Source organism: Leptosomus discolor, chromosome 1 (assembly GCF_034619465.1).
Source record: "Leptosomus discolor isolate bLepDis1 chromosome 1, bLepDis1.hap2, whole genome shotgun sequence".
Classification (NCBI taxonomy): Eukaryota; Metazoa; Chordata; class Aves; order Leptosomiformes; family Leptosomidae; genus Leptosomus; species Leptosomus discolor.
The window spans coordinates 73,228,669-73,254,721 of NC_141391.1; the positions used below are offsets into that span (position 1 = coordinate 73,228,669).

The following is a 26,053-nucleotide window of genomic DNA, read 5'->3' on the forward strand; positions in this document are numbered from 1 at the left end:
TGCTAATTTTATTTTGGTTTTTTGTTTTTTTTAGCAGTTATGAGGAGTGTTGGTGAGTTTTCTGTTTCTGAGAGTTCTGTAGAGAGGGTTTCTGTTCTTTGGGTTGTTTTCTTTTTCTTTTCTTTCTTTGGCAAAGATCTGGTGTATTTTAAAGTGTGCAGGGCTTTTTAATGTCATGCATCATGGCATCCCTAATTGTGCTCTAAGTAATTGTAGCTGCTTTGTAGAACATGATGTGTGAATGAATTTCATTTCATCTGCAATGTTTGTTTGTAATGAACAGCTACCTTCCTGGCTCTCTGATCATGAGAAGTTAGAAAGCTGAAGATCAGAACACAGAATTCTATATTTTTTCCTTTGTTATTTCCAGTGAAAACTGCCTGGAGAGAGAAACTTTCTGCCAGGGGTGGAAGATAATTAGATAACTCTATGTATTTTTAAAACCTTATGGTGATAGATTTGGCATGGTTTATTTTTGTAACCCATGTCTTCTTTTAAACATTTTCCCTTAACTTTTGTTTATTTTTCTTCACGTTGTGGTGTTCAGTGCTATGGAAAGGAAACATTACTTGATGGTTCAACAGCGCAGAAGTTCTGCTCTAAATTACACTTGTTAAAGGTTGAACCCCTAATTCACTAAGAGTTTAAGGCTGTGTTAGAGTTGGCTGATACAGTACAATGAGCTGTTCATTTGAAAAAGCAATTGCAGGTTGGAAAGTAAATGTATGTGAACTTTACACCATAATTTTTTCCCCTGATCATCCCAGCAAATGTTTGTGATTAAAAATGTAATAACTCTAAATCAGATCTCAGTATGCTGCATGGCCTTTCCTGCCAAATATGTCTTTATGCATGTTAACCACACTGTCGTGGAAAGAAATTGCTCAGAGGAATTGTCACTAAGATCACTGGTCAATAAAGAACACAAATCATGTACAGGGAAGTTCTAAAAGCTGAGATTAATTTGCTGTGTGACGTAGCAGTACTGGGAGGTGGTTGTTCTCTGCTCTGCGCAGGTGGGTGACCAGAGGGACACAAATAAGGAAACTCTTTTAAGAATCACTTCTGCATTATATCCTTTGAAAACAGATACCCCATCTTTTCTTGTAATGGAGCTCAAACAGTTACTTGGACTAAGCTCCCCCCTTGCCTTAGTATCAGTTAAGGGACAAGAATTGGGATTTGTGGTAATGATTTTAAAGAGTGCCCCACGCAACCCTCCTGTCTTACCTCACAGACACGCTGCAGAAATTAACAGCGCTGCTCTAGGGGTAGCAGAGGAATTCACACTCCTCAGAGGTCGTGGTCTGAGGTAACTGTGCCTGGAAAAGAAACTCCTCTCTGTGTAGTCCGTGTCCATCGAACAGTGCTGAGATTGGTTCTTCTGCGCTGTTACTATGCTGAAGCCATTCATGACTGGAAAAAAATGAATGAAGTTAAGATAATATACAATTGGTGTCACCCCATGCTTCATGCCACGTCATGAATGGGCGTCACACTTGTCACAGCTGGAGCTGGTGTAAAGGCCTGATCTTTGTATAGCTTTTCCACTGCGAGGAAAAAGCCAGCATATTGCCTGGCAAAGGGAGTAGTGGTGGGTTGGTTCAAATAGTTAACTAAGAGCTTCAGCTTAAGGTAATTTTCTAAATTAAAAGGCAGCTTTTGTGAATGGTGCTTCTCAGGTAGGATTAAATCACCCTTCAGAAGTGCTGTTCTCTCTTCAGCAGTTACAGAGGGGATCCAGGCATCTGTCTTGGACTGGAAAAGGAACTTCTGTAGCCATGTAAACTTAGAGAACATAAACTATTCTCCTTCAGTGCCAAATAAGCAGTCTTAGTGGAGCTGCAGTAGCCCAACATAAAGATATGTTTTATTGGTATAGTTTATTTCCCTTACTATTTGGAAAAGGCCAAAATTTGATATTGCTTTATATTGTTACAGCTGAGTTTATAACAGGGAGAGTTGTATCTTGTCCCTAGTTTAGTATAGTAAGCGTGTGCTACCAGAAGCTACACCAAGGACAGAGTCCTTGGATTAGCCTGAAGATACACTTTGGTTTTTATGTATCGTAAGATTGCTTTTGCTGGTGTAACTTGAATCAGACCTGAAATAGAGGAAAGAGTATTGAAGGAAGGAAGGATGTAGCAGAAGGATTTTTTTTGTTAATACCACGGTATTTGGATCTGTGTGGCGTTTCTGTGTTAGAAGGAGTGCAGATTTTCTTTTCATGGCGCTAGCAGCTACGTGATAAAACAGGTTTGTAAACCAGGCCTCAGTGAAGTGTCTGTGTTGTAAGGAGAGGAGGAGTGGGGCACAGTGGGGCACGCTGTCTGCAAACAGTGGTTCTGTATCTGGTGGCAAAATCTATCACCCACATTCTCCTCAGCAAAACTGTCCCTCTGGTATACAAGCTCTGCCCGCAGCTCGTTGGGATAAGGGATTAGTAAATCCGCATCTGAATGCTTTCAGTAAAGGCAGAGAAGGCTCTAGGATCAAGTTCCTGCTGTGCAATTGCCCACCGGCCTTTCACTGTTGATTGCTAGCTTAGGGAAATTTTTGTTGTCTGCCATTAATTCCCCAGCATGCCACTGTAATGTGTGTACCTCTGGATCAATTTTCCCCCTAAAATCAGTCTTTCTTTTTCAGCACTTCAACAAGTTCCCAGTCTATAATCTACATCCCACAGGACATTGTTAGAGCAAAGGAAATTATTGCACAAATCAACACCCTGAAGACACAAGTCAGTTACTATGCAGAAAGGCTCTCAAGAGCTGCCAAGGATAGATCAGCTAATGGCCTTGAAAGAACACTTGCCATCCTAGCAGACAAGGTAGGAGAATGGCACATTTCCACACTGAAGCACAGCGTATTTTTTTGTCTCTATCTGTAGTAGGCTTTCTTGAAACATCTATTTTACCTTGTTCAATAGTGCATTGTAACATGCTAAACAGTCCTAAAGTAAAAGGAAAATCAGACCAGCCTTTAAAATTTGCTGCTTTTTATTTAGCTTGTCTCCTACTTTTCACACACTTGCCTTCACGTCCTCTTGAGACTGCGGTGGAGAACAATGTCCTCTGGTTCCATCTATTCATTCATCATATTCCAGGAATGTGCATTCTTTGCTTTCTTTTATACCCTTTTCTCCATAACCACGTGGGGTTTTTTTAGTGTTCTTCTGAGTCATCTGTCAAGCAGCAGCAGCTGGGCAAAAGTTAATGAAACAATTCTGTATTTTTCCACTGGTGAAATAAGGAATAATGGTGACACAGCCTTTGCTTGAGTTATAGTGATGTGGATCAGTTATTTCTTGACAGGTGCTAACAGAAACCAGACAGGACCCACAGCTGAACACTACCTTGTTTACAGGGATGAAAAAACAAATACAGTTTTACTGACCTCTTCTGTCCCTGAAGCATGTCTGAGGGTTGTAAAAGGCAGTAATGGCCAATCAGCTTGCCATAAATTGTCCCAGTGGAGGGGATATGCATACAACTTTGTAGAGTGCAAAAAAATATCGTGACCCCATGTAAATGTGTTGTTTATTATAATACTCTAAGTGACTACAGTGTGTATAACTGATCTGTGGGGGTTTTCTACAGCTGGGCAACGTGTATATGTAATGTAGTAAGGGCTTGGGTTTTGTTTTCTTTATTTTTTTTTTAATAGACATGCAAGACATACTTCTTATGTTCACATAACTCGTAGAAATCCTTTAAAACAGCACCACTAAATAAGACAGGGAACAAGTTGCATTGATTAGTGGCTTACATCTTCAGCCCTCCTCTTAAGTCTTGTTATAATTTCAGACAGGATGGCAGAGGTTAAGTGTGGTCTCTCTGGTGTGGCAACTGTTTTGTAGGATATAAAAATGTCTGCACACCGTTCTAAGCTTTCATCAAATGGAGAGTGCAAATAAAGGTGAATTGCACATTTATTAGTGAAATTTTCAACAGTTGCAAGGCTAATGTAGTAATACAGACTTTGGAAATGTACCATTTGTGTTTTGGTATCCTGTATTGCTTTTTAAGGCCGTTCTGTAAAATTATTTTAAAGGCACGTTAGAGACTCCTAAACAATGGTTAGTTTCTTTTACAGAATACTAGTTCTTCTTTTTTCTTTCTATGAAAGAATATAGTATAAATTGTGTCTGGAATAATGAGAAGTTGTTAAAATGTGGGGGGTTTATTGCTTTTTAGACTCGGCAACTTGTCACAGTCTGTGACTGCAAGCTGTTGGCAAATTCAATACATGGACTAAATGCTGCAAGGCCAGACTATATAGCTTCAAAAGCATCTCCAACCTCTGGAGAAGGGGAGCAAGTGATGCTGAGGAATGATCAAGATACACTGGTGGCCAGATGGACTGGAAGAAATAGCCGATCTTCTCTGCAGGTGGATTGGCATGAAGAGGAATGGGTATGTCTGCTCAGTGGAGTGATAAATATTTTCTTCTTTTTAGTTTTTGTTGCTGTGTTCTTCTGTTTAAGCTCTGTACCTGCTCACCAGATATGCATAGGATGTGTATTTTGGATGTATTGGTCAACTAGCAAGGATGTTGCCTCTATCCTATGCTCAGTTACTCCTTGGTATGGGGATACAAACAGGCCTTAATAAATATTTCTGCATCTCCTAAGCAGTGGAAATCGTTACAGCAGGTGCATGGCTTTTCTGAAGTTGGTTCCAAAGGAAAGTAAATTACTTTTAAAGGAAAAAACTGACAGTACTACAAAGGGCTTTTGCACTTCTCCAAAATAAAGCCTATTTTGCGTGTGTTAGCTATACAATTCAGCTGTCCTGTTTTTTCTTCTCATCTAAATATTTAGAATTTTCAGTCCATCTCTCTTTTGATTATGAACAGCATTTTTAAACTGTTTGCAAAGTATTTAAATGGTTTTCCTTACCACATTGCCAGTTGAAATTAGAATTGGGCTGTGTAAATTCTGTCATTTTGTAATACAAACAGAAGTTAATTAAATCTCAAAAATAGTTGAGATTAATTAAAACAATTATTAATACTGTGTAATATCCATTTCAAAATGAGATCCAGTTCATTTTGGAAATGGATTCTAGCTAGTTTTAATTGTTTTGGCATGCTTTGACTTACAGTCAAACTCACAGTGATGAGATACGAATAAAGCCAATTCAGTTATTTAGATAGTAATACAATACAGTAATTTTATCTGTTGTTCACTGAGTTATATAGGAAAAAAGATGTGTGACTGGGTACAATTATTATGTCAAACATGAGTTTCAAGAATAAACAATAGTGCCAACTGGAAATTGGAATAGTAGCGCAGGAAGAGGCACTTAAAATTGTTCAGCAAATTTACTTGGAAAATAGCTTTGCAACTTACCACACAAGTCGTGTCACTACATATTGTTGACATGCTGCTATACGTTATTTATATATCCAGAATTTGTGTGTGCACAAATGTAAACACGATACCCCAGAGGAAACTTTGCAGAGGAATTGTGCCAAGAATCACAGGAGGAGGTATATTGCTAAGGGATTTGTTACCCAATGTCTTTTTTCTTTTTAAATTGAGAAAGAATTGTTTTCTTTTAAGGAGAAAGTTTGGTTGAACGTTGACAAAAGTCTGGAGTGTATCATACAGAGAGTGGACAAACTTCTCCAGAAGGAGCGCTTGCAAAGTGACAGCTGTGAAGATGTTTTCCAGTGCGACATCAGCTGTACTAGTAAGAAAGGTAATCGGGACACTCGTGCCTACTGGATAAATCCAGAAGATTTAAATGAGACCTCATCATCCTCACCACTTTCATCATCCTCACCACCACCTTCATCCACACCATCCTGTGCATGCCATTCTCTCAGAAAGACAAGTGCGTATGCCAGACACCGCTTCTCACTTGCTGCTCTCTCGCTGTGCGCTGGCATCGTTCCTAAGCCTCCGTTACATCCTTCCATGTGTTTTTCGTTTAGCGGTGGTGTTAAGCACTGGTGTCAGGCAGAAGGGGCTGGTGGTGTACTGAGAGCTGCTAAGCCCATTACTTACTTTGAAATCCTGATCCCCCTGAAATCATTGCCAAATCCATCGATGACAGTGGCATTTGGTTTTCACGCTGAGCGTTTTAAGCTGGTAAAATGGGTGTTTGGGTTAGTGTATGTCAAACACTACCTCTGGCTTTCCTGTTGGCTTCAGCTTCTTTGCAGCAATCAAAGCTTATTATGGTGAACCTCTCTAAAAGATAAATAAAACATGAGAGAAGTGCAGGCACTACTGCAGCCTGAACAGTCCCACCTGGGTTGCCAAAGCGTAGGAGGGGAGCAGAGCAGTCCCATTAGACTGAGCTGAACTTGGGTGAACCTACTGGCATGTAAAGCAAATTTTAACCCAAATTGTCAAAAGCTGTGGTGCTGAGGCTCTCAATTAGTTAGACGTCTTGTAGCTGTAAGGTAGGAATTGGCAGTGCAAGCTCTCAGTGGAATAATCCTATCAAAATTTGAGGTGAAGTGGTTACTGGATTGAATCCAGCATAATGTCACGAGCATGTGAATGAAAGATATCCTTATCAGTTTAGAGTGGAAGTTTGCAGCTGTGCATTAAATTTCAGAATTATTGCATTTACATATGTACTTATTTGACTTATTCTCGCAGTCTTTACATGTGGTCACTATGATTTGGCCACTTAATAGAGCAGGTGTGCCAAGCTAAGCTCTAGAAAGATTGATTTGTGTTTTCATTCTTTTTCCTGTTCTGTCTTATTGTTTGCTGGCCCTTTGTCCCTTATGTGTGTCTGTGACTTCATGTCCATCCCATTGTTAATGTTGCAGCAGAAGGCAGTACCTTAAGAAAAAGCAAGCAAGAAGGAAGTTAAAATAAATGTTAATATATTTTTGTGTGGCTTTGTACGTTACATGTGATTTGCTTAGTATACTAAATGACCATGTTTTTCTAGATTAGACTGACAGTTTTGTGTATTATAAAGGAGTAGGAGAGTTGGTTCTTATTTCAGAATGTGTTCTCTATAAATCCTTTTACCAGTTTGATACCTTTAAATGTTTTGATTTGCTAGCTAGTTTACATGAAGTTTTATATGTATTTACATGAAAGTTTTATCAGTAAACTTCAATGCACCTTCATAACAATGTTTAAAAGTTGGGGATTTTTAATCTTAAAAAGAATAGGAAAAATCTGTGGTGGGCGATATCAGAAGCTTTTCCCAAGACAATTTGATGATGAAAGCATCTTAAAACAATAGTTTTCCTTCATTTTCACTTCATCCTTTAAATCTATTCTGCATCTTGACACTTAGCCATATAAAAGTGGAATTAGCTGCACTTACTGACCAAAAGTTTTGTTTGTGCCAAGAGTTTCTGTAACCTTTCCCTGCTGTTCCTCCAAAGTAGGAAAAAATCTTTCTATTTAATCCACAGAACCTGGGACAGAAATGTTAAATCAAGAAGCGTAGCAAGCTTTAAAGCTAAGGGGCTTGCTGCTGTTTCCCAGTACTGCCTAAGTGTAAGGACTAGACCTAAAGTCTGACTGTCAACCAATGTTGGGTGAATTTAACTTAAAAAATTCTGGAGAGGGAATCCTGTTTCTGAGGTACCTGGTGCAAACATTGTTTGCAGGTCTTAATGAGCAATTTGAATAGCACTCGGGAAGGTTATTGCAAGCCAAGGCAAGCTGAGTACTTGGTCACATTCTCATCAGATGTAGTTCCTAGTTAACGGTCAGTATTTTTGACAGAGGAACAGGTTCAATACTATGAAAAAAACCTGATCTTACTGAAATCCATGGGAATTTTCCCATTGAGTTACTTTCCTTGACTCGACACCAAACCTGGTCTGTTAAATGGTTTTAAACTAAAAGAGGGCAGATTTAGACTAGATAAAAGGAAGAAAGTTTTTACACTGAGAGTGATGAAACACTGGCACAAGCTGCCCAGAGAAGTGATCAAAGCTCCATCCCTGGCAACATTCAAGGCCAGGTTGGACGGGGCTCTGAGCAACCTGCTCTAGCTAAAGATGTCCCTGCTCGCTGCAGGGAGGTTGGACTAGATGGCCTTTAAAGGTCCCTTCCAACCCAAAGCACTCTATGGTTCTTTGAATTCGCTGTCACTTTTCACAGCTGATCATGGGAATAACTGAGGGACAAAGAAAATCCTTTCTCTAAGTACAGAATCACAACATTTTAAAAGTTTTTCCTTGTCACATATTCAAAGAACTAACACTTTTTCTGTTAGTAATTCTGAGTTTTGAATAAAAGACACTAAGCAGAGAGCGGCCAGAAATTTTTTTGAAAGCAATGTAAAAGCCAGCAAACTAAGATAGTTCTGGAATTGGTAAGAGACAGACAGTAGAATATTATTGAAGGACTTTAGAGGGTCTGTCTAGAAATGAATGTTTGTGAAAGAAAATACTCGCTGAACTAGTAGAAGGGACACTTAAGAAATTCTTTTAAAATTTATTTTTGTTACAGGTTTAGGTATTCATTACTAAAATTGCATGGGGGCATATAGCATCTTTAATGAACATGATGAGTTTTAGTTTACTGAGAGGTGTTTATCTCGGATTGTCTAGCTCAGCTGATTATCCTAATGCATACAATTGAATTTGGTATTTTCTGTGGTTATTTTCAGATTTGTAATTCATTGACTAGTGAATCTAGATATAAACAACAGAAGTTTAAATCCCGTTAGCTTAACTAACTACTTTTCATTAATGCAAGACTTGCTGTAACAGAGTGTATATTATTTTTTTTACTGTTTGCGTTGCACTGTCGTGTACTTTCATCTGACAGCTTGTTCCTCCCACTGAAGTGAGTGGAAAATTCACAGGCTTCACTGGTCAGGTTTCAGCCCTTAGTAGACAATCTAATGCTTGTGTTAACTATCTCAGAAATTGTGTAACAGAAATTTGTCTTAAGACAGCAAAGTACCATTTCTTTATTATTCTTGCGTTGTAGGTGCCTTAATGTCATTTTCTGTTAAGTGCATTGAACTTACTGCTAGTCTTTTGCTATTCTGTTTAGCAGCCTTACTGCCAGCTTATTCTAGAATTGCACTAAACCAGTGGTTCTCAAATTGTGCCCTGTGGATTTCTGGGGACTGACGATGCACTTGCTGGTAATCCACAGAGAGCCCCTGAGCTAGCAGGTACTGGCTTTCCTCTAAGTCCCCATCTAGGTATTCCTCTGATCAGAAACAGTGGAGTGGAGGAGACGACCCATGCCCTCGGTGCCCACAGGCAAAGGAGTATTTCTGCTGAGCTCCTCTTCACTCAGTGAAAGTGTTTGAGAACCCTGGCATTGAGCATTTGAGTTGCTTGTGTTTAGACTGTGTTGCTGCTCCTTAATCATGCATGTTGCCCCTCCATTTCTGTGCAGATTGCAGCCCTGCTCCGGAAGAATCTGGCCCAGGTATGTGCATTCATGGCTTCTGCTTTTCTGAAAATTGCAGGGGTTTGTTCATAATTGACAACTGAACAAGTGCCTTGCTGTTAAGATTGATTGTTTTGAAATGGTAATGCTCTGCAATATCACGTGAGTTACCTAAGCACATTGAGAAGTTATTATTTCCTAAATAATAAGTGCAAGGGGGTATCTGGTAACTTCTCATGTTCAGGTATGGGAGAGCACTTGTTCATGGTCTCTTTGGTTTCTCCAGTTGCTGTGTTGTAGCAAACTGTTGTAGGGAACAATGATTTGAGGCCTTGTTCCAAATGTCATTGAAGTCTGTGGGAGTCTGATATTTCAGACATTTCAGACATGCCTTTTCATATGTGCTGTTGAGCTGGCCTTTCTGAATGAGAACTCGAGCAGAACATGGAGCAGTCAACAAGGCTGATGGAAAGTCGCTGTTCTGGGTACACACTGAGCAGTGTTGGGCAATGCAAACCTAGTGTTTCAGAATACAGAGTTTAGGAGACTTCCATCCCGCTGTTAGCCTTCTTTCCTCTGTCCTTGTACTTCTGCACACTTGTGTTGCATTTACAGGGTCTGAATAACATGCCTCTGTAATACCACTGTCTCCCAACTAGATGGCTGTAATTTCTCCCTTTTGAGAGTAGTTTAATCTGAGTTCGGTGAAGGTTCAGTCGTTGAACTGTTACAACATGGACTTCTGGGTTTAGTGAAACCAATGGGAAATAAAGCCCCGGTGCAGGTACGATTTTCATCTTTATGAAGTATATTAATGTTCTTCTCAGCTATCCACCCTAGTGCCTTCTATCACTGAGAAAATGTTTTTAATCAATAAAAGACTCCACAAGTTTTTAATTATTGGAACATCCCTTTAGTTTTTTCAACATATAAATGTGGTGCATAAATGAACGCTATTTATTTGGTTTTAAGATGGGAGTAATTAAAAGCAGACAGGTCACCCCAACTGGGTACCCAAAACTGCATCGTAATTGGCTGAAGCTGCAGTGTAGTGAAGCACTTAGTGCTTGCTTCCCTCTGAAGCCAAATGTGACGTGACTGTGTGGTTAGGTGGATTGCTGATCATACTTTACTGAATCAGGGCTAAGCAACTGCCACTTTTTTAATAAATCTCTTTTTTAGGGATCATGAGTCCTTGCAACGCTGACCTAAACCAAGGGCAACCACAGGTGCCCAGTACTTTGATTTATGGATGCTAGGGGGTTTTAATATGTAAAGACTAAATTAATATGTAAAGACTAATTCATTAATGAAGTTCTGTTAGGAAAATTAATGAGGGGAAGACAGAAGGACAGGAAAGAAATGAAAGGTAAAAATTAAGATAGAATCTATGATTCTATGAAAACCCAGGTGAAAGCTGAACACTTAAGAGTCCTTTCACATGTATTTAAATGCTGCCTGTGAAATGTTCCAACCTGATTTGAGCCTGGGAGTGCAATTCCTTTTATTCCTGTTTATTGTTAATAGCAACTACCATTGACTAAAAAATTAAAAGAACACAGGTGACATCTCTGTGAAGCAGGTAGCAAAAAGCATCTAGAATTTTACAGACTGACAAGGGTTTGTTTTTTCATGGCCAAAATTTAAATGAGGCGAATACCCAGCACAGAGGATTTTTGCTTATTAACCTGGATAAGCCACTGCATTGCACATGAGTGTTGGGAGAAAAAACCCATCTGACAATTGCTTTATCTTCAGGCAGGCTGGTATACCACCAGTGTACTTTGTGATTACCACAGATAAACATATCTTTCAAATGAAGTGCTGCCAGACACACTACAATTTTAAATCTCCCCTGAGTTAATAACTATATACATGTATGTATATCCAGGCAATGAGATGATGATGACGACGTGCTGGAAGATCATTCCAGTTCTTTTTGTCAGTCTCATTTGTTTATAGAAAAGCTCTTAAGTGCAGTAAGAGAAACACTGTTAGTATCATCTGTGTTTTACTTTTTAAGTAGTCATGGGGCCATGTTATGGCATCTGATTTATTTTGAGAGAAAACACTTAACAGATATAAAAGGCAAGCTGTAATTCCTTCCCTGTTCTTTTGACATTTCCTGCTTTTTTTTATGGCAATGGAACAGAGCCAAACAACTTCCCCTTTGTGTAGTTTATTAGGTTCTTTATCTACCGCATAGAACAAAGCAAAAAGGATAGTTCTGTTAATCTTGTCAGTGATGTTTCTGTTAGCAGACTTTCAAAGTTCCCCTCTTTGGCTGGTTATCAAAGAAATCTTGATTATTACTAGCTCTTCGTCCTGCCTTTTGAGTCAAAATCCCAAACAACTTCCTTTCAGGGGGCTTGAAGTGCTCCATTCATGCGGGTTCTGATCACCTTGTTCTTGTAGCCAGCCGGGCTGGGGGTTGTGGGTTCTATTTGTGAGCTCCAGTGCTTTTTAAAAATAAAACACATAGTCCTTCCCTTTAAAAAGAGAAGTGTTCTTCTGTTTCACCCTTACACTAAGGAGGACAAAACCGAAGCACTGTTCTGTTTTCTTTCTGTATTGCAGAGAGAATGGATTTTGGTACAGCATCTGAATAATTTTTCGTACAGTCACAGAAATGGCTTTTTAAATGTGGTGGTTGATTAAGACAAAAGATGAAAGAAGGAAAGAAAAGAAACTGAGCTTGTGGGGCATTTTAATGCAGAGCAATCTCTTAGGGAGAAGGAAGGCACAACGTTTGGGGTACTAAAATTGGACCTTGAACAGAGTCCCTCTGCGACATATCTCGTGTATTTCAGCAGAAGTCAAGCTGCCAACTACTTCCAAGCATCTGACTAACTCTCATCTAAATCACTACACTTGGTGTTTCTTGCTAGCTAGCTCTAAGCCTTCAAAGCCACTCAGCAGACAGAGGACACTTAGAGTACCCGCATGAATTTTTCACCTCTCTGCTTTACTATTCCTGTGCTGCAAATGGGAGATAAACATCGTCTTACCTCACTGAGGTGCAGCAAGCATCAATAAGATGGTGAGGCAATTGAGTGATACACCTAGGAGTCCACAAAAAGGTTAAAAGACAAGATACTTGGGAGAAATCTCATTGACAGAAATGGCTAAGCATACGTTCACTATTTCTGTTATACAATGGACTCCCCACTGTCTGTCCATGTATGCACTGTGAAAGGGTGTGTTTGAACGGGCACGCGCAGTGACGTGCACTTGTGTATATAGATCTTCGTATTTCTGTTATACTTTCCAAATCAGCTATTGTATAGCCTGTTTTGTGGGCACAAATCTGGGAGCTGTTGTTACATGGTTGGGAAAGTCATAACAGCCTTACAGAGTAAAATTCTCCATATTTTCCTCATGCAATAACCACTCTGTAAGATTACTTAATTAATAACAAGCAGGAAGCAACCAGCCAGCCAAAATAAAACAATCCCTAAATGTGAATTATCAACAGCTTTAACTTGCAGCAAGAAGTTTCTTCTTGATGCATGTTTGTTTGTTTCAAATAAAGTACTTACAGTGCTACTAATTTTTTTTCTTTCAACCAGGCGAATGGAGCGAAGCTCTTTATCCCTTGCTGACAACACTGACAGACTGCGTAGCCATGATGAGTGACAAGGCAAAGAAAGCCATGGTCTTTTTATTAATGCAGGACAGTGCCCCAACAATAGGGCTCTGCCTGAGCCTTCAGTATCGCAGGGATGTTGTCTTCTGCCAAACTGTAAGCAAGCAAATATGCATGGTTTGATTGCACTTTGACGTGTGGTGGGGTTTATAGGAAATAAAGATTGCTGTTTTCAGAATTTTTCAGATCTGTTCTGCTTTCGGATTTAACACTGTGATCTGTGCTACCCTGTCCTTACTGGTCACTTACATGCATTTGACAATATGTAACTTGAGTGTCCCCTTGGATATTCATTCACTATTTAAAAAAAAATATTCCAGAACTAGTGAAAATGTACTGCTGTCTACAGAAACAACTTTTGCCTTCCAATGCCACATAACTAAAGCCAGAAGTAAGATGTGAAAGAGAGGGGGGGAAAAAAGCCCATGAGCAGAGAGTGTATTCCCTCGGTTACCTTTTGTTGTTTTCTGCATCGAGAAAACACACAGGACCTGTGGTACTGAAGAAATCCAGCTGCAGGGAGAGTAATGAGTGCTGGGTTGTTTTTTTCCCCTAGAAATTCTGTTTGTGGGCCTGCTGGGGTCTCTTGTGTCAGCCACTGACTAGCAGGTGTCTGCACTAAAAAACCTTCCGCATTTCTCCTGCCTGCTACACTTCTGTATGTGTCTACTTTCCTGTGAAATCAATATCTCGTTCATTTATTTCAAACAGCTTATCTCTTGGACACTGTTTGGTAGGGCTTTGTCCCAAAATGTAATTTCTCACAGAGATAAATTAAGGGAATTTTTCCATACAAAACCCACTTCATATTGCAGATAATTTTTTAACTCAATGCTTTGAATATGTTTACCTATCATAAACGGAACTTTATTGCCTTTTGTTTAATTCTGTAACAGTCATACACCTGTGTACAGAGCATACAGCAATCACCTGGGAAATTTCTTTGTTGAAAGACTGAATTAACGCTAGTACTAATCTTAGACCTTAGTACTAGGTCTTCAGGACCTTGTCCTGAATATCTCATAATACTAGAGTTTGAATCTTTGCTTAATGCAAACAGGTATTGCATTTTTCAGCTTTCTTAAAATGTCATTTAAAAAAAAAAAAAAATTTCTTCATACTATCAAAATTCATGGCCTGGAACTAGCTGTGTTGCTTTTCCATCTGTAACTAAAACAATTCTCCACAGAGACTCTTTTGTAGTTTGTAACTTGTAGATCCTAATACGAGTGATTGTGTCCAGAAAACAAACAGATGTGAGATCAACAGCAGTCCTGTTTTGGGAGAGCTTGCGAGATGAAGGCAGTGTGCCCTAATCTGATTTTATGAATGCTTTGGGGTTTTCTTGGTTGTTTGTCTCTCTTCAGCTGCAAAGAAGAAGAAGAGTGGCGTTTGAGGGGAAAGAGCATCAGTCTGACAGATTTTATGGCACCTCTTATATGTGACGTTGTTTCCATTTGGGGCTGAAGAGCCTTTTTTGTCTTGAATCATTTCACTCTTGTCCGTTTTCGCTCCCACAGCTGACAGCCCTCATTTGTGGTTTCATTATCAAGCTGAGGAACTGCCTGCATGATGATGGATTTCTAAGACAACTCTACACCATTGGCTTGCTAGCGCAGTTTGAAAGCCTGCTGAGCACTTACGGTAAAAGCACAGGGCAAGTGGGTGGTATTAGCTGTTGAGTCAGCAAATTCTGTTTTGAACTGGCTGCAGCAGAACATGAGTGCTCGGGACAATCTGCAGCTCTGCTACAAAATGATTTTGAAAACTGAAATGCAAATCCAGATTATATCTAGAGTGCTTAAATAGCTAACAACTCTGAATATCTTTGCATCTAATTGAATTACTTCTAAAAGATAAAGTGTACTTGCCTTAGAATACAACATCAAAGTTTTGTTTCTTTTTTTAAAAAAGTATCATATTGATATTTTTTTCAGAAAAGAAATGGATTGAAATCCTGGTAAGCTGGGAGAAACTGTGCCCAAAATACGCTTCTTAAATTTTCTTGACCTGTGATCCTACAGTACAAAGAGAGAATACAAAAAGGGAAAGTGCTTCACTAGAAAGTGTTTCTCTGCTGTCTGAACAGCTGTCTGGATGCCAGTTAGGGAGTGCATCACTGAACAAATCCAGAGTTCGTTGTAACTTTTCCAACACTTTTCCAACACAAAGGCTATCATGGCTGTGACAATGCTGAGAAGTACTTACTAGCATTGTCTTAATTGGAAAATCAGCATATAATCTGCTTGAAGAACAGTAGTCTGGACTGTGCTGGACAATTGGTGTTTGCTAAGCTTGCTAAACTCATAAAGTCAATCATGACGTTGCCTGCAGTCTGTAGGTCAAGGTGAAGGCCTGAGCTCCAGACCCTCTTTGTCCATAGAACTTATTTGTGAGAGCAATGACATACAGTTGTCATGAAATTGATAAATTGTATGTAATGTACGTAAGTAATGATCATGATTCATTTTCCCCCTTGATTTAGGTGAGGAGCTGGCAATGCTGGAGGACATGAGTTTGGGAATCATGGACTTGAGGAATGTAACCTTTAAAGTAACTCAGGCCACATCAAATACATCTACTGACATGCTGCCGGTCATCACTGGAAATCGGTAACAAAAGATGGGGAGTGGGGGGAGCAGGAAGTGGGGTGGGACTGCAGGTGGGAGAAGCAGTGATACTGCACTTGAAATGAATTCTGCGCTTTTGTACTGTGCTGGTTTTCTCCTCAGAACTTCGAAGAAATGTTTTGAAGTGGACTTACTTATGTTTACTGATGTTTCATTTTACAAGCTGAAAAGGAATATCTGGCAAGACTCAAACCATGGCAGTATTGTTTTATGAATAAATACCATCTTGACCTAGCCTTCCACAGTCATAAGCCAGAAGTTTTCAATCTTTCCTTAAGCACTTGTGCTGTTTTTAAATTTTAGACTGACTTTTGAGTCTGATCTCGGTGTCTGAAATTCACTGTTGTTGATCAGTTGGTCAGTGCTTTACTGGTGTGCCTCTGGCTAATGGGCCACCATTAGCACAACTGGACATGGAGCATGTTGATGGGCTGCTGCTGAGGTTAGGCCTATTTAGGATCAATTTTCAAACTATCAGGGCCAAGCTGGCTTTAACTTACAGATGCTTGTGAAACACCAGACTGCTGCTCAGTTCGGCCCCTTGTCCGAAAAGAGATATTTTCAAGTTTGAGCTTAAAAGCAGTTTTTGTTTTAGAAGTCTGAAGTAGCAAACATTCACATCATCACGTAAAGTGGAGTTGGAGTGACCTGTTACAGCTTTATTATGAGAGGAAGTGTTTACAACAAACACTTCAATTTGAATGCCTCAGCCTGCTTATCAGCTGGTCTTGCACTGGTTTCTGACATGGGGCTGATGGGCCCCTGCAATAGAGTTCTTGCCCAGAGGGAGCCAGTTCACAGATGGGGATGAAGCTGTGGAAGGACAGAGGCCTCACAAAAGTCAATGTTTTAATGTTTCTGCATTTCAGAGTCCTTAGAATCTTTTAGTTTTGAATCTGATTTCTGGAGGAAATAAGGCTTATTCAATGACAGTGCGCTGTACCGAGCTCTGCTGGAGCTTTGCCAAGTTGTGTCCACATCTGAAAAAGAGCTAGAGTTCTCAAAGATAAAAACATTTAGAGGAGCTTTGTTAAGGTTCACATGCAATGAAAAGTGCCCTGGCTGAAAGAGGTCTGCAGTACAATCATGTATGTTATGGAAATTGCTGAGACCTGTGGGAATGGCTGACAGCTGACAGAAAATTCCTTTCAAAGAAAATCTTTAGTTGAAATTTGCCATCAGCTATGGGACGCTAATCAGCAGAAAACCAGTCTTCGTTAGTTTCAGGTCTCATAGTGTTGTTTATTATTTTGCTGTTTAGATTTTACTAAGAGAAAGAGAAGAAAGGAATCCTGCGTATTTATTTGGTGCAAACTATTGGAAGCTTTACATTTGGGGTGAAAATAGATTTTTTGCCTTTCAGACACAGCATAGGATTTGTGTGTCCATCCAATGTAAATGTGGGACAGACCAATTTTGATTATCTTACTACATACTTCTCGAAGCTCTTTTGCTATACTTCAGAGTATGTGCTGTACTTGAGAGTTCTGCATTGTTAAGACTTGGATGTAACACCAAGGTGTTGCTGCTGATAGGTTAGCACACAGCACACAAACTACAGTAACTTATGTCTTGGCAGTTCCAACATAGGGTAATATGACATACCTTAGTCTGCACTTAACATATTTATGGGGTAAGGTAAGTTGTGTTCCATCACATTTGACATGAGGTGAAGCATACACGGTGCTCTTTGCTGTAGCTCAGCTCACCCAGGGTAACCTGTTGTGCTGCCAGAACGGCTTGTAGGTCTGAGTCAATTGAAGCTCCCCCTTCAATTTATGCTTGGGTCACTACTATCGTTGCCTCTATCCCTCTGCTCAGAAATGTCACTGTATCCAAAAATGTAGCTTTTTGTGCATGTGCATCATTACTAGTCTTTATCACTTTAAAATCAAATATACTTTACTCTTAATGAGATGGGGACATGCCAAAATTTGTCTTTTTCTATCCAAATTGTACAACAGCTGTAGTATTAATGAGCAGAGCAAAATTAGCTTTTGTCAGGAAATTGGCAGATCTGATTGAAATGTCTGTAGGGATATAAAATCAACACTACAGGTTGCTGCAGGTTTGTTTTTGAACTACAATAGCTTTTCTGATTAGGAACAAGCTTTGGCAGTTCCTTGAAACCCTCAGTTTTGGCTGATACTTTTTTTTAACAGTCGTATTATGTCTTAGATGTTATCCCTCTTTACATAAATAACATATTCTCAGAATGTAGCTTTTTGATCTTTATGTCTAATAGCTGTTTATTTCTTTGCAGTGATGGATTTAATGTGAGGATCCCTTTGCCAAGCGCCTTGTTTGATTTGTTGCCGCGAGAGATTCAAAGTGGCATGTTACTGAGGGTTCAGCCTGTTCTTTTCAATGTGGGAATCAATGAGCAGCAAACCCTGGCAGAGAAGTATGTATTCAGTCATGCAAGCTCAACCTTAATGGCAGTTCAGCAATCTCCTGTTCTGATGGAAGTATGTCTCTTTGGAGTTGCACTGTTGCATTACTAACAGTGATTCAGTTTCTCTCATACACGAACAAGGGAATACTAAACGAAGCTGTCAAATGCAAAACAAACAAAAGGAGGTCCTTCTTTATATGGCACATAGCTGTGGAGCTCCTTACCTCATGGGTTTGAGTCTAGTGCAGGTTTATGTGGTTCAGAAGTGAATTTACAGAAGAGGAAATCTGTCATGGGCTACTTAACACGGAGGTGCTGCTTTTGACTCGAGATCTCTGTGAGTGACAGACCACTAGAGGCTGAGAGATCATTCTGGGTATTGCTGTGTATTTCCCCTTTTGGTTTTGCACTCTGCCCTAGACTCCCTCTTCTGGCCACTGTCAAAAACCAGGATAATGGGCTAGATGGACCTTTGTTTCATCATAACCTTGTAGCACTTCTGTAATGCAACACTGTTCTTGTAAAGCTGAAAAATATAATTATGTAATGATATTTGCCAGGATAACTGTTCAGTTTTGGAAGAGCCACCAGAGCTTCCCTCTGTTACAGCCATATCCTGTAAAGAATACGTTGACAGAGCACTGCTCTAATGGAGAACTCCAGAGAAGTCAGGCACATGCATGTTGTGACAGCAGCCTAGGTACCGGGGTGGAGTGTGATGGTGGACAACTAGAAAAAGTCTAACAAAGGCATTCTAGCAGTTAACAGTTGTCCTCTGTTGCCTATAAAGGGAGCCCAAGGTGACTAGCGTAGTTACAGGTGTCAACACTGTGTGTACCTATGTACATAGATATAGTTAGATGAGATGAATCACGGCATTGTTGACAGTATTTATTTCATTCGTGGTTTATTACTCCTAGACCCATATTTCTCATTTACACACCTGAAGTCAAAGTTCTCAATCCTACCTACTGATGTTATGGTTATTATTATCTTATGAACTAAACTAGTAAATCCATTATTCAAAATTTGAATTTAGGCAGAATTATTTACCAGATGGGTATTTACTATTGAAAGAGAAACACAAAAGCCAAAGAATCATAGAATGGCTTAGGTTGGAAGGCACCCTAGATATCATCTAATCGAGCCTCCCTGCCATGGGCAGGGGCACCTCTCAACTAGACCAGGTTGCTCAAGGCCTCATCTAACCTGGCCTTGAACACCTCCAGGGAGGGGCCATCTGCAACCTGGGCAATCTATTCCAGAGTCTCACCACCCTTGTACTGAAGAACCTTTTCCTAAGATCTAGTTTAATTCTGCTCTCCTTCACTTTAAAACCATTTCCTCTTGTCCTGTCGCTGGACACTCTTGTAAAAAGTCCCTCACCAGCCTTCCTGCAGGCCCCCTTTAAGCACTGGAAGGCCGCTATAAGGTCCCCCCGGAGTCTTCTCTTCTCCAGGCTGAACAATCCTAGTGCCCTCAGCCTATCCTCATAGCAGAGATGCTCCAGCCCCTGGATTATCTTTGTGTCCCTCCTCTGAACTTGTTCCAACAGATCTATGTCCCTACTATGGTGGGGACACCAGAACTGGACGCAGTATTCAAGGTGGGGTCTCACAACTGTTTTCTACAAGGTTTTTTTTTTCACTTTCCTTCCCACTTTTGCCCTCACACTCATCTGTTTCCTTTTACTATGGTGGTTCACTACAACACCTCCCTGTTACACTTTACTCTGCATTTGAATGGTTAGGAGCTTCATGGGATGAATCTTCAAACAGTTTCCTAGTAGTCATATTGCCGAGTGTAGTTGTTTTGAAGAAGAGGAGAAACCTTTTACCTTGGGCGTAACTTTTCCCTTCTTCACCTTTTAAAGGTTTGGAGACACCTCACTGCAAGAAATAATTAACATGGAAAGCTTAGTGCGGTTGAATTCGTACTTTGAGCAGTTCAAGGAAGTTTTGCCTGATGATTGTAAGTATTTGGTAATTAATGGCAAATTTGTTCGAACAGCACAATTCAGGCTGTTTTTTTCATTTGTTTGCTTCATGTTAGTGGTTTAAATGTTGTTGATGTGCAAGCATTAGTAACCTCCAAGAAATAAGGCAACTCTGTTTAAATACATTAGTACTGAGAAGATTCAAGAGGTTTAAAGGTCAGTCTTTGTTAATTTACTTTTATTTACATATCTTTCTAAGTGGCATTATGTACTGTATAAACATGCAGCTAGGCTGTTAGATTGTATTGAGGGGAAGGCATAAAAGTGACAGGTTATAGCAGCAGCACTTTTATGTGCAGTTTTTGGTCATGTTCTCTGCACTTGTAACAGAGAACAACTGCCAGGTTTTAGGAACTTAATTGCTTTCCCTCTGCTTATCCTTTGGCACTTTCCTGTATTTGTTGCATCTGCAGCCAGCAACAGAGAACCCTAGCACGTGGTAGAGAGACAATAGCTACAAGCTTGAATTTTACTGGTTATGTAAAACTGGGGGTTTTGGGGAAGTAGTGGCATAAATCTTATTTACATGTGAACCACAAAAATGGTGAAAATTCATTGATTCGTTGTTATTAGTATCAAACCTCTTGTAAGCTAATTTCATAGGTCCCACAACTGCAATTTTATTGCAGAAATACAAATGCTGCAACAGGATAGTGAGAATTCTGTCTTTTAAAGTACATTATTGTACTTTCAGTTACCCTGTTTTTTTTTTTGCTGCACCTGAGACCTGAAGGTGTTTCCCTCCTTCCAGGCATTCATAATCCTGCATAATTAAGTCTCAGAAATTTTAGCTGGAACATTTTAATTTTTTATTGTACTGTAGTCTAGCATCAGAATTTCGTGTAAAGTTCAAAAGTTAATGAATTTAAGGTGATTTTTGTTCTGCTTTTCTCCCCGTTACTTCATGTCTCTGTCTAGTCTTCCATAATAGTTCCCATTCAACTCCTTCCTCTCCTCTTTGGTTTTGCTTGCTTATTTTTTTCCCTCATCCCCAAATTTCTTACATTTATCCAATCATCTTTCAGCTTTTGCCTTTTTTCCAGAAACATTTTTTTTTATCTTGCAATCTGTTTTCTGTCCTGTCATTTGTTCTTCACTTTCCGTGTTTTTTGAACTGTGTTTTAACTTTGTATTCTCCTCTGTTTTTAAAGAGCACTGGTGCCGTGACCTTGAGACCCTTGCTCTGGTTACTTGTCATTTACATTGATCCCTGCCACATGAAATGAGTATCACAAAGGGGGAAATGTGCCCTCTGACAAAACTTTCTTCTGCTTCACTGTTTGTCCTGGGTAAATGCAGACATATTGTACCTGGTTTTGCAATCCAGCTTGGACAAATGGTTTGTGTTTATAAACATTAAGCAAAAGTTTTGATTAGAAGTGCAAAAAGAATATTGTGGGTGTCCCAGCAGGTGTGTTAGAGATGCTCTGTGAAAAGCTGAGACTATATGGACAAACCTGGGACTGTGCTTGCCATGAGGAAGGTCTGAGGGTATGTAAATATCACCTCTGTGGTGATATTTAGGATGTACAAAGTGGAACATACTTTTCCATGAACCCTTTTCAAGAGAGAATAACATTTTACATTTAACTGTAAAACAGGTGGTTATGGTGACCAGCCGGTGGTGTATCCTGTGGTAAGTGGAGGCAAAAGAAAAATCAAACGAGTCATTCTAAGGGACAAGAGGCAGAGTATCTGCAGGCAGCTTGTAGGAAATGTTCCCTTCAAGAACCATGCAGAAGGAAATTTGATTCCTGATTCAGTGTCCTTGTCCCTGTGTCTAAGTACTGCAGAATTTCAAAGTGAATTACTGTCTTAGCTTCATTAGCTCCTTGTCCGTGTTCCATTTGCTCTCCTTGTCTTTAGAAATACCTGGAGAGATGGTCTGTGCCCTGTTTTTGTTTACAAGTATTACTTTCTTTCTAGGTGTTGAGTTCAAGCAAAGCAGACCAGGATAGGTACAATATTGCTAATCACGGAATAGAATCACAGAATTGTTTAGGTTGGAAAAGACCTTTAAGATGATCGAGTCCAACCGTAAACCTAACACTGCCAAATTCACCACTAACCCATGTCACTAAGCACCTCATCTATGCATCTTTTAAATACCTCCAGGGATGGTGACTCAACTACTTTCCTGGGCAGCCTGTTCTAATGCTTGACAGCCCTTGCAGTGAAGAAATTTTTCCTAATGTCCAATCTAAACCTCCCCTGGCACAACTTGAGGCTGTTTCCTCTTGTCCTATCGCTTGTTACCTGGGAGAAGAGACCAACCCCCACCTCACTACAACCTCCTTTCAGGCAGTTGTACAGAGCGATAAGGTCTCCCCTCAGCCTCCTCTTCTCCAGGCTAAACAACCCCAGTTCCCTTAGTGTCTCCTCATCAGACCCGTTCTCCAGGCCCTTCACCAGCTTCCTTGCCCTTCTCTGGACACGCTCCAGCACCTCAATGTCTTTCTTGCAGTGGGGGGCCCAAAACTGCACACAGTATTAGAGGTGCGGCCTCACCAGTGCTGAGTACAGGGGCACGATCCCCTCCCTACTCCTGCTGGCCACACTATGTCTGACACAGGCCAGGAGGCTGTTGGCCTTCTTGGCCACCTGGGCACACTGCTGGCTCATGTTCAGCTGGCTGTCGACCAGCACCCCCAGGTCCTTTTCCGCCAGGCAGCTTTCCAGCCACTCACCCCCAAGCCTGTGGCACTGGGTGGGGTTGTGGTGACCCAAAGGCAGGACCCGGCACTTGGCCTTGTTGAACCTCATAGGATTGGCCTTGGACCATCGATCCAGCCTGTCCAGATCCCTCTGCAGAGCCTTCCTACCCTTGAGCAGATCAACACTCCCACCCAATTTAGTGTCATCTGCAAACTTACTGAGGGAGCACTTGATCCCCTCGTCCAGATTGTTGATATTAAAGATATTAAACAAGACTGGTCCCAGTACTGAGCCCTGGGGTACACCGCTTGTGACCAGCTGCCAAGTGCATTTAACTCCATTTGCCACCACTCTTTGGGCTCAGCCACCCAGCCAGTTTTTAACCCAGTGACCGTTAACCCGTCCAAGCCATGAGCAGCCAGTTTCTCCAGGGGAATGCTGTGGCAAACGGTGTCAAGGGTGTTACTAAAGTTCAGGTAGATGACATCCACTTAGTGGGTCGCCTTGTCATAGAAGGAGATCAGGTTAGTCTAACATACTGTTTGCTGTAAGAAGATATGTGGTCCAAAAAAAAACTTCCTGTGTCACCCATGTGGGGTTCTTTTTGTCAGATAGTAATTTTTTAACAGTGCATACCTCCTTATTTATCCAGTCACAGCTTTAGTTGGTGTCCTCTGTAGTTACCCCTTTAAAAAAAAAAAAAGACGACCTACTTAGTATTTGTCATTGGTGGCCTTGAGTATCTTGCTACATATGTGAGAGATGATATGTAACGCTTTGAACATATAAGATGACTTCTGAAAGCACTCTGAAATATGAAAAATTTCAACTTATTTATTTACACTTAGTGAAATATTAATAAACAGATTGTGGCAGTGCAGTGTCCTGACGGAGAGAGCATTTCTTGTAACTGAAAAATGGCCAGCTTGCAAATTTAAAATTGAAAATGTGAGCAGAATATAAAATACTTTCAGTTTCTGCGGAGACACTCTTGATATCCTCACCTCTGAGGGGCGATAATACAGGCAGTTACATGTTCCTATACAGTTCTGAACAGTGTGTGAAAGCAAGTACATCTGTGACGCACAAGCAAGATAACAATCTCTGTTATTATATTGCTATCAGATTCTGTGCCCCTGAAGTGTTAAATAACCTGAATGTGTTGAGTTTAATTAAACTTGAATTTGTTTTGGTGGTGGTACTAAGTAGTTAAGAGTTGGATTGATTTTTGTAAGCTTTGATAGTTTCAAGAAAACACAACTGTGTTTGCACCAGGCATATAGGAACTCTTTCCAAGTAACTTCTCTTTGTAGAAGTGTTGAATACAGGTAAATAAGTGGAGTTGGCTTTGTTTGTTTTATAGGTCTACCTCGATCTCGTAGTCAGACGTGCCTGCCTGAACTGTTAAGATTTCTGGGACAAAATGTACATGCAAGGAAAAATAAGAATGTTGATATCCTTTGGCAAGCTGCTGAGGTATTTATTAATCTAAGCATCTCTGCATAGTTCAGCTGATTTTCTGTATGCATATGTATTTTCCCCTTTTTTATTACCAATGTGTTTGAATTTCTTCATTTGCTTGCGTGTAGTTTGGAAACTCTGCCAGGTTAAACTTCCTCTAGAACGAGACATGGGGAGATAAAATACATTTTCCACATCAGTATTTTCCCTGCAACACATGCAATGAAGTTCTGCTCTCTCAAAGATGACAACTTTTGACGTCAAAGTCCTACACAACGTTTGTGTCTCTCTATAAGGAGCAGTACGGGTGTGTTCTCTGACAGAAGGTTATGCATGAGGAAGGAATGATAATTTATATATCCCATTTCTAGATATGCCGCAGACTAAATGGTGTTCGATTTACAAGCTGTAAAAGTGCCAAGGATAGGACTGCCATGTCGGTCACCCTAGAGCAGTGTTTGATCCTACAGCATGAACATGGAATGGCTCCACAGGTCTTCACTCAGGCTCTGGAGTGTATGAGGAGGTAAGACTTTGACTGCGTCACTTATTCCTAAATGAGGAACCATGCAAACTGCAGAGGAGCAGTGGTCTCTGTTTCGGTCAAAAGGGAAAAAAAGTATAAAATAAAGTCAGAAAACTGCAAAACTGACTGCCAGAATTCATCCCTCCCTTGCATGTATTAGTGGGTTGCATATGCTAAATCTGGTTGTTACCAGATTTGCATCAGATGGCCTTTAGTTTTCAGCAGTGAATCAGGAGTTTTTAGAGGAGCATGTGAAAACACGTTTTCCATTAATGCTGAGCTTACAGAACAGGAAACTGGTGCTGCTTTGCAAGTTGTTTAATGATGAGTTTACCTGAACTGTCATAGCACTGGGTTTCTTAGTTCTAGATCAGGCAGATTTTTCAGGGATGGCCTGTCTTTTGTTCTTGGAAACACAGACACCTGCAGTTTGCACTGGTTTGCCACGTGTATTCTTTAGCAGTGAAACACTGGTCACTAGGCGAAATGTCAGTATGAGTGTTTCACAGTACAGCAACCAAATTTCATCACAACGTGTCACTGTGCTGTTGTCATATCAGTATAATGATGTTCTGTATTCTGAAGCAGCAGAAATGTTTGCAGAATTAAAGACCGTACTAAAAAAAAAAAAAGAAAGAAAATCTGTTTACTGTTGTTCAATGCCTTGTTTCAAGCACTGCTGGAAAACTCCGTAACTCACATACCAAAAGAAAGGATAAGAAATCTAGCTTTAGTCTTTATCAATGTAGTTCAACAATGCTGTTCAGTCCTGTTTTTCAACATTCACTCTTACTGAATGTACTGTACTGTGTGTCTTCTCACCAAATTCTCTAGAGTGTTCAATTCTCTTATCCTTTCTGTATGTTTTTGCTGTTTGACCCTTTCTTACTCTTCAGTTACCTAGAAGGAAAATGTCTTATATAATAACACTTGCAGCCTCTTACACTAATAATTTGGGGTTTGTATCTACATCTAATTGGATGTCACTGGACTTCTTTATTTTTACTTTTTTGCTGCAGTTTTTGCTGCATTGTTACAGAGCTAGTACAGTACATGAAAACTGCATTCAGAGACTAATTAAACCTTGGTATAGCTTTCTGAGGAAGAAGTTATTAACTTAAAGTGGAGCTAAGCATCTCTCAAATATCTTTATTTAAATTATCCAATTTGTCGACTTATACATCTGCAAGAAAAAAAGCTTTGTGGCACAGTTGTTTCTTTAGTAAGATTAAAAGCTGAACACGTGTAATACTAGGAACCTTGTTACTTTCTTTAAATTAGTTACCTTTTAATGTGGTTTTTTTAATGCAGTCATGGACACGTTAGAGACAGCAGTTAATAATAACAACATTGTTTTTGACCTTTGGACTGTCAATTTAATGTAATATAGGATCAGATAAA

The 26,053-nt window shown here is 40.1% G+C and overlaps 1 protein-coding gene across 11 annotated transcripts in view; it reads left to right on the top strand.

Annotated features, from left to right (window-relative positions):
* The window catches only part of INPP4A (inositol polyphosphate-4-phosphatase type I A), a 49,504-nt gene that overhangs the window by 15,520 nt on the left and 7,931 nt on the right, over positions 1 to 26,053 (top strand). For 3 of the 11 annotated variants that reach the window (XM_086482198.1, XM_086482194.1, XM_086482195.1), the window contains exons 12-23: positions 35 to 52; positions 2,647 to 2,830; positions 4,197 to 4,415; positions 5,567 to 5,705; positions 9,350 to 9,382; positions 12,913 to 13,085; positions 14,510 to 14,633; positions 15,475 to 15,601; positions 17,883 to 18,023; positions 19,888 to 19,985; positions 24,029 to 24,141; positions 24,498 to 24,652. In XM_086482198.1, coding sequence (XP_086338324.1) covers positions 35 to 52; positions 2,647 to 2,830; positions 4,197 to 4,415; positions 5,567 to 5,705; positions 9,350 to 9,382; positions 12,913 to 13,085; positions 14,510 to 14,633; positions 15,475 to 15,601; positions 17,883 to 18,023; positions 19,888 to 19,985; positions 24,029 to 24,141; positions 24,498 to 24,652 — 1,524 coding nt within the window. Of the gene's footprint in view, positions 1 to 34; positions 53 to 2,646; positions 2,831 to 4,196; positions 4,416 to 5,566; positions 5,841 to 9,349; positions 9,383 to 12,912; positions 13,086 to 14,509; positions 14,634 to 15,474; positions 15,602 to 17,882; positions 18,024 to 19,887; positions 19,986 to 24,028; positions 24,142 to 24,497; positions 24,653 to 26,053 lie in introns of all 11 variants that reach the window. The other 8 variants (XM_086482191.1, XM_086482190.1, XM_086482199.1 and 5 more) reach the window with 6 other exon arrangements.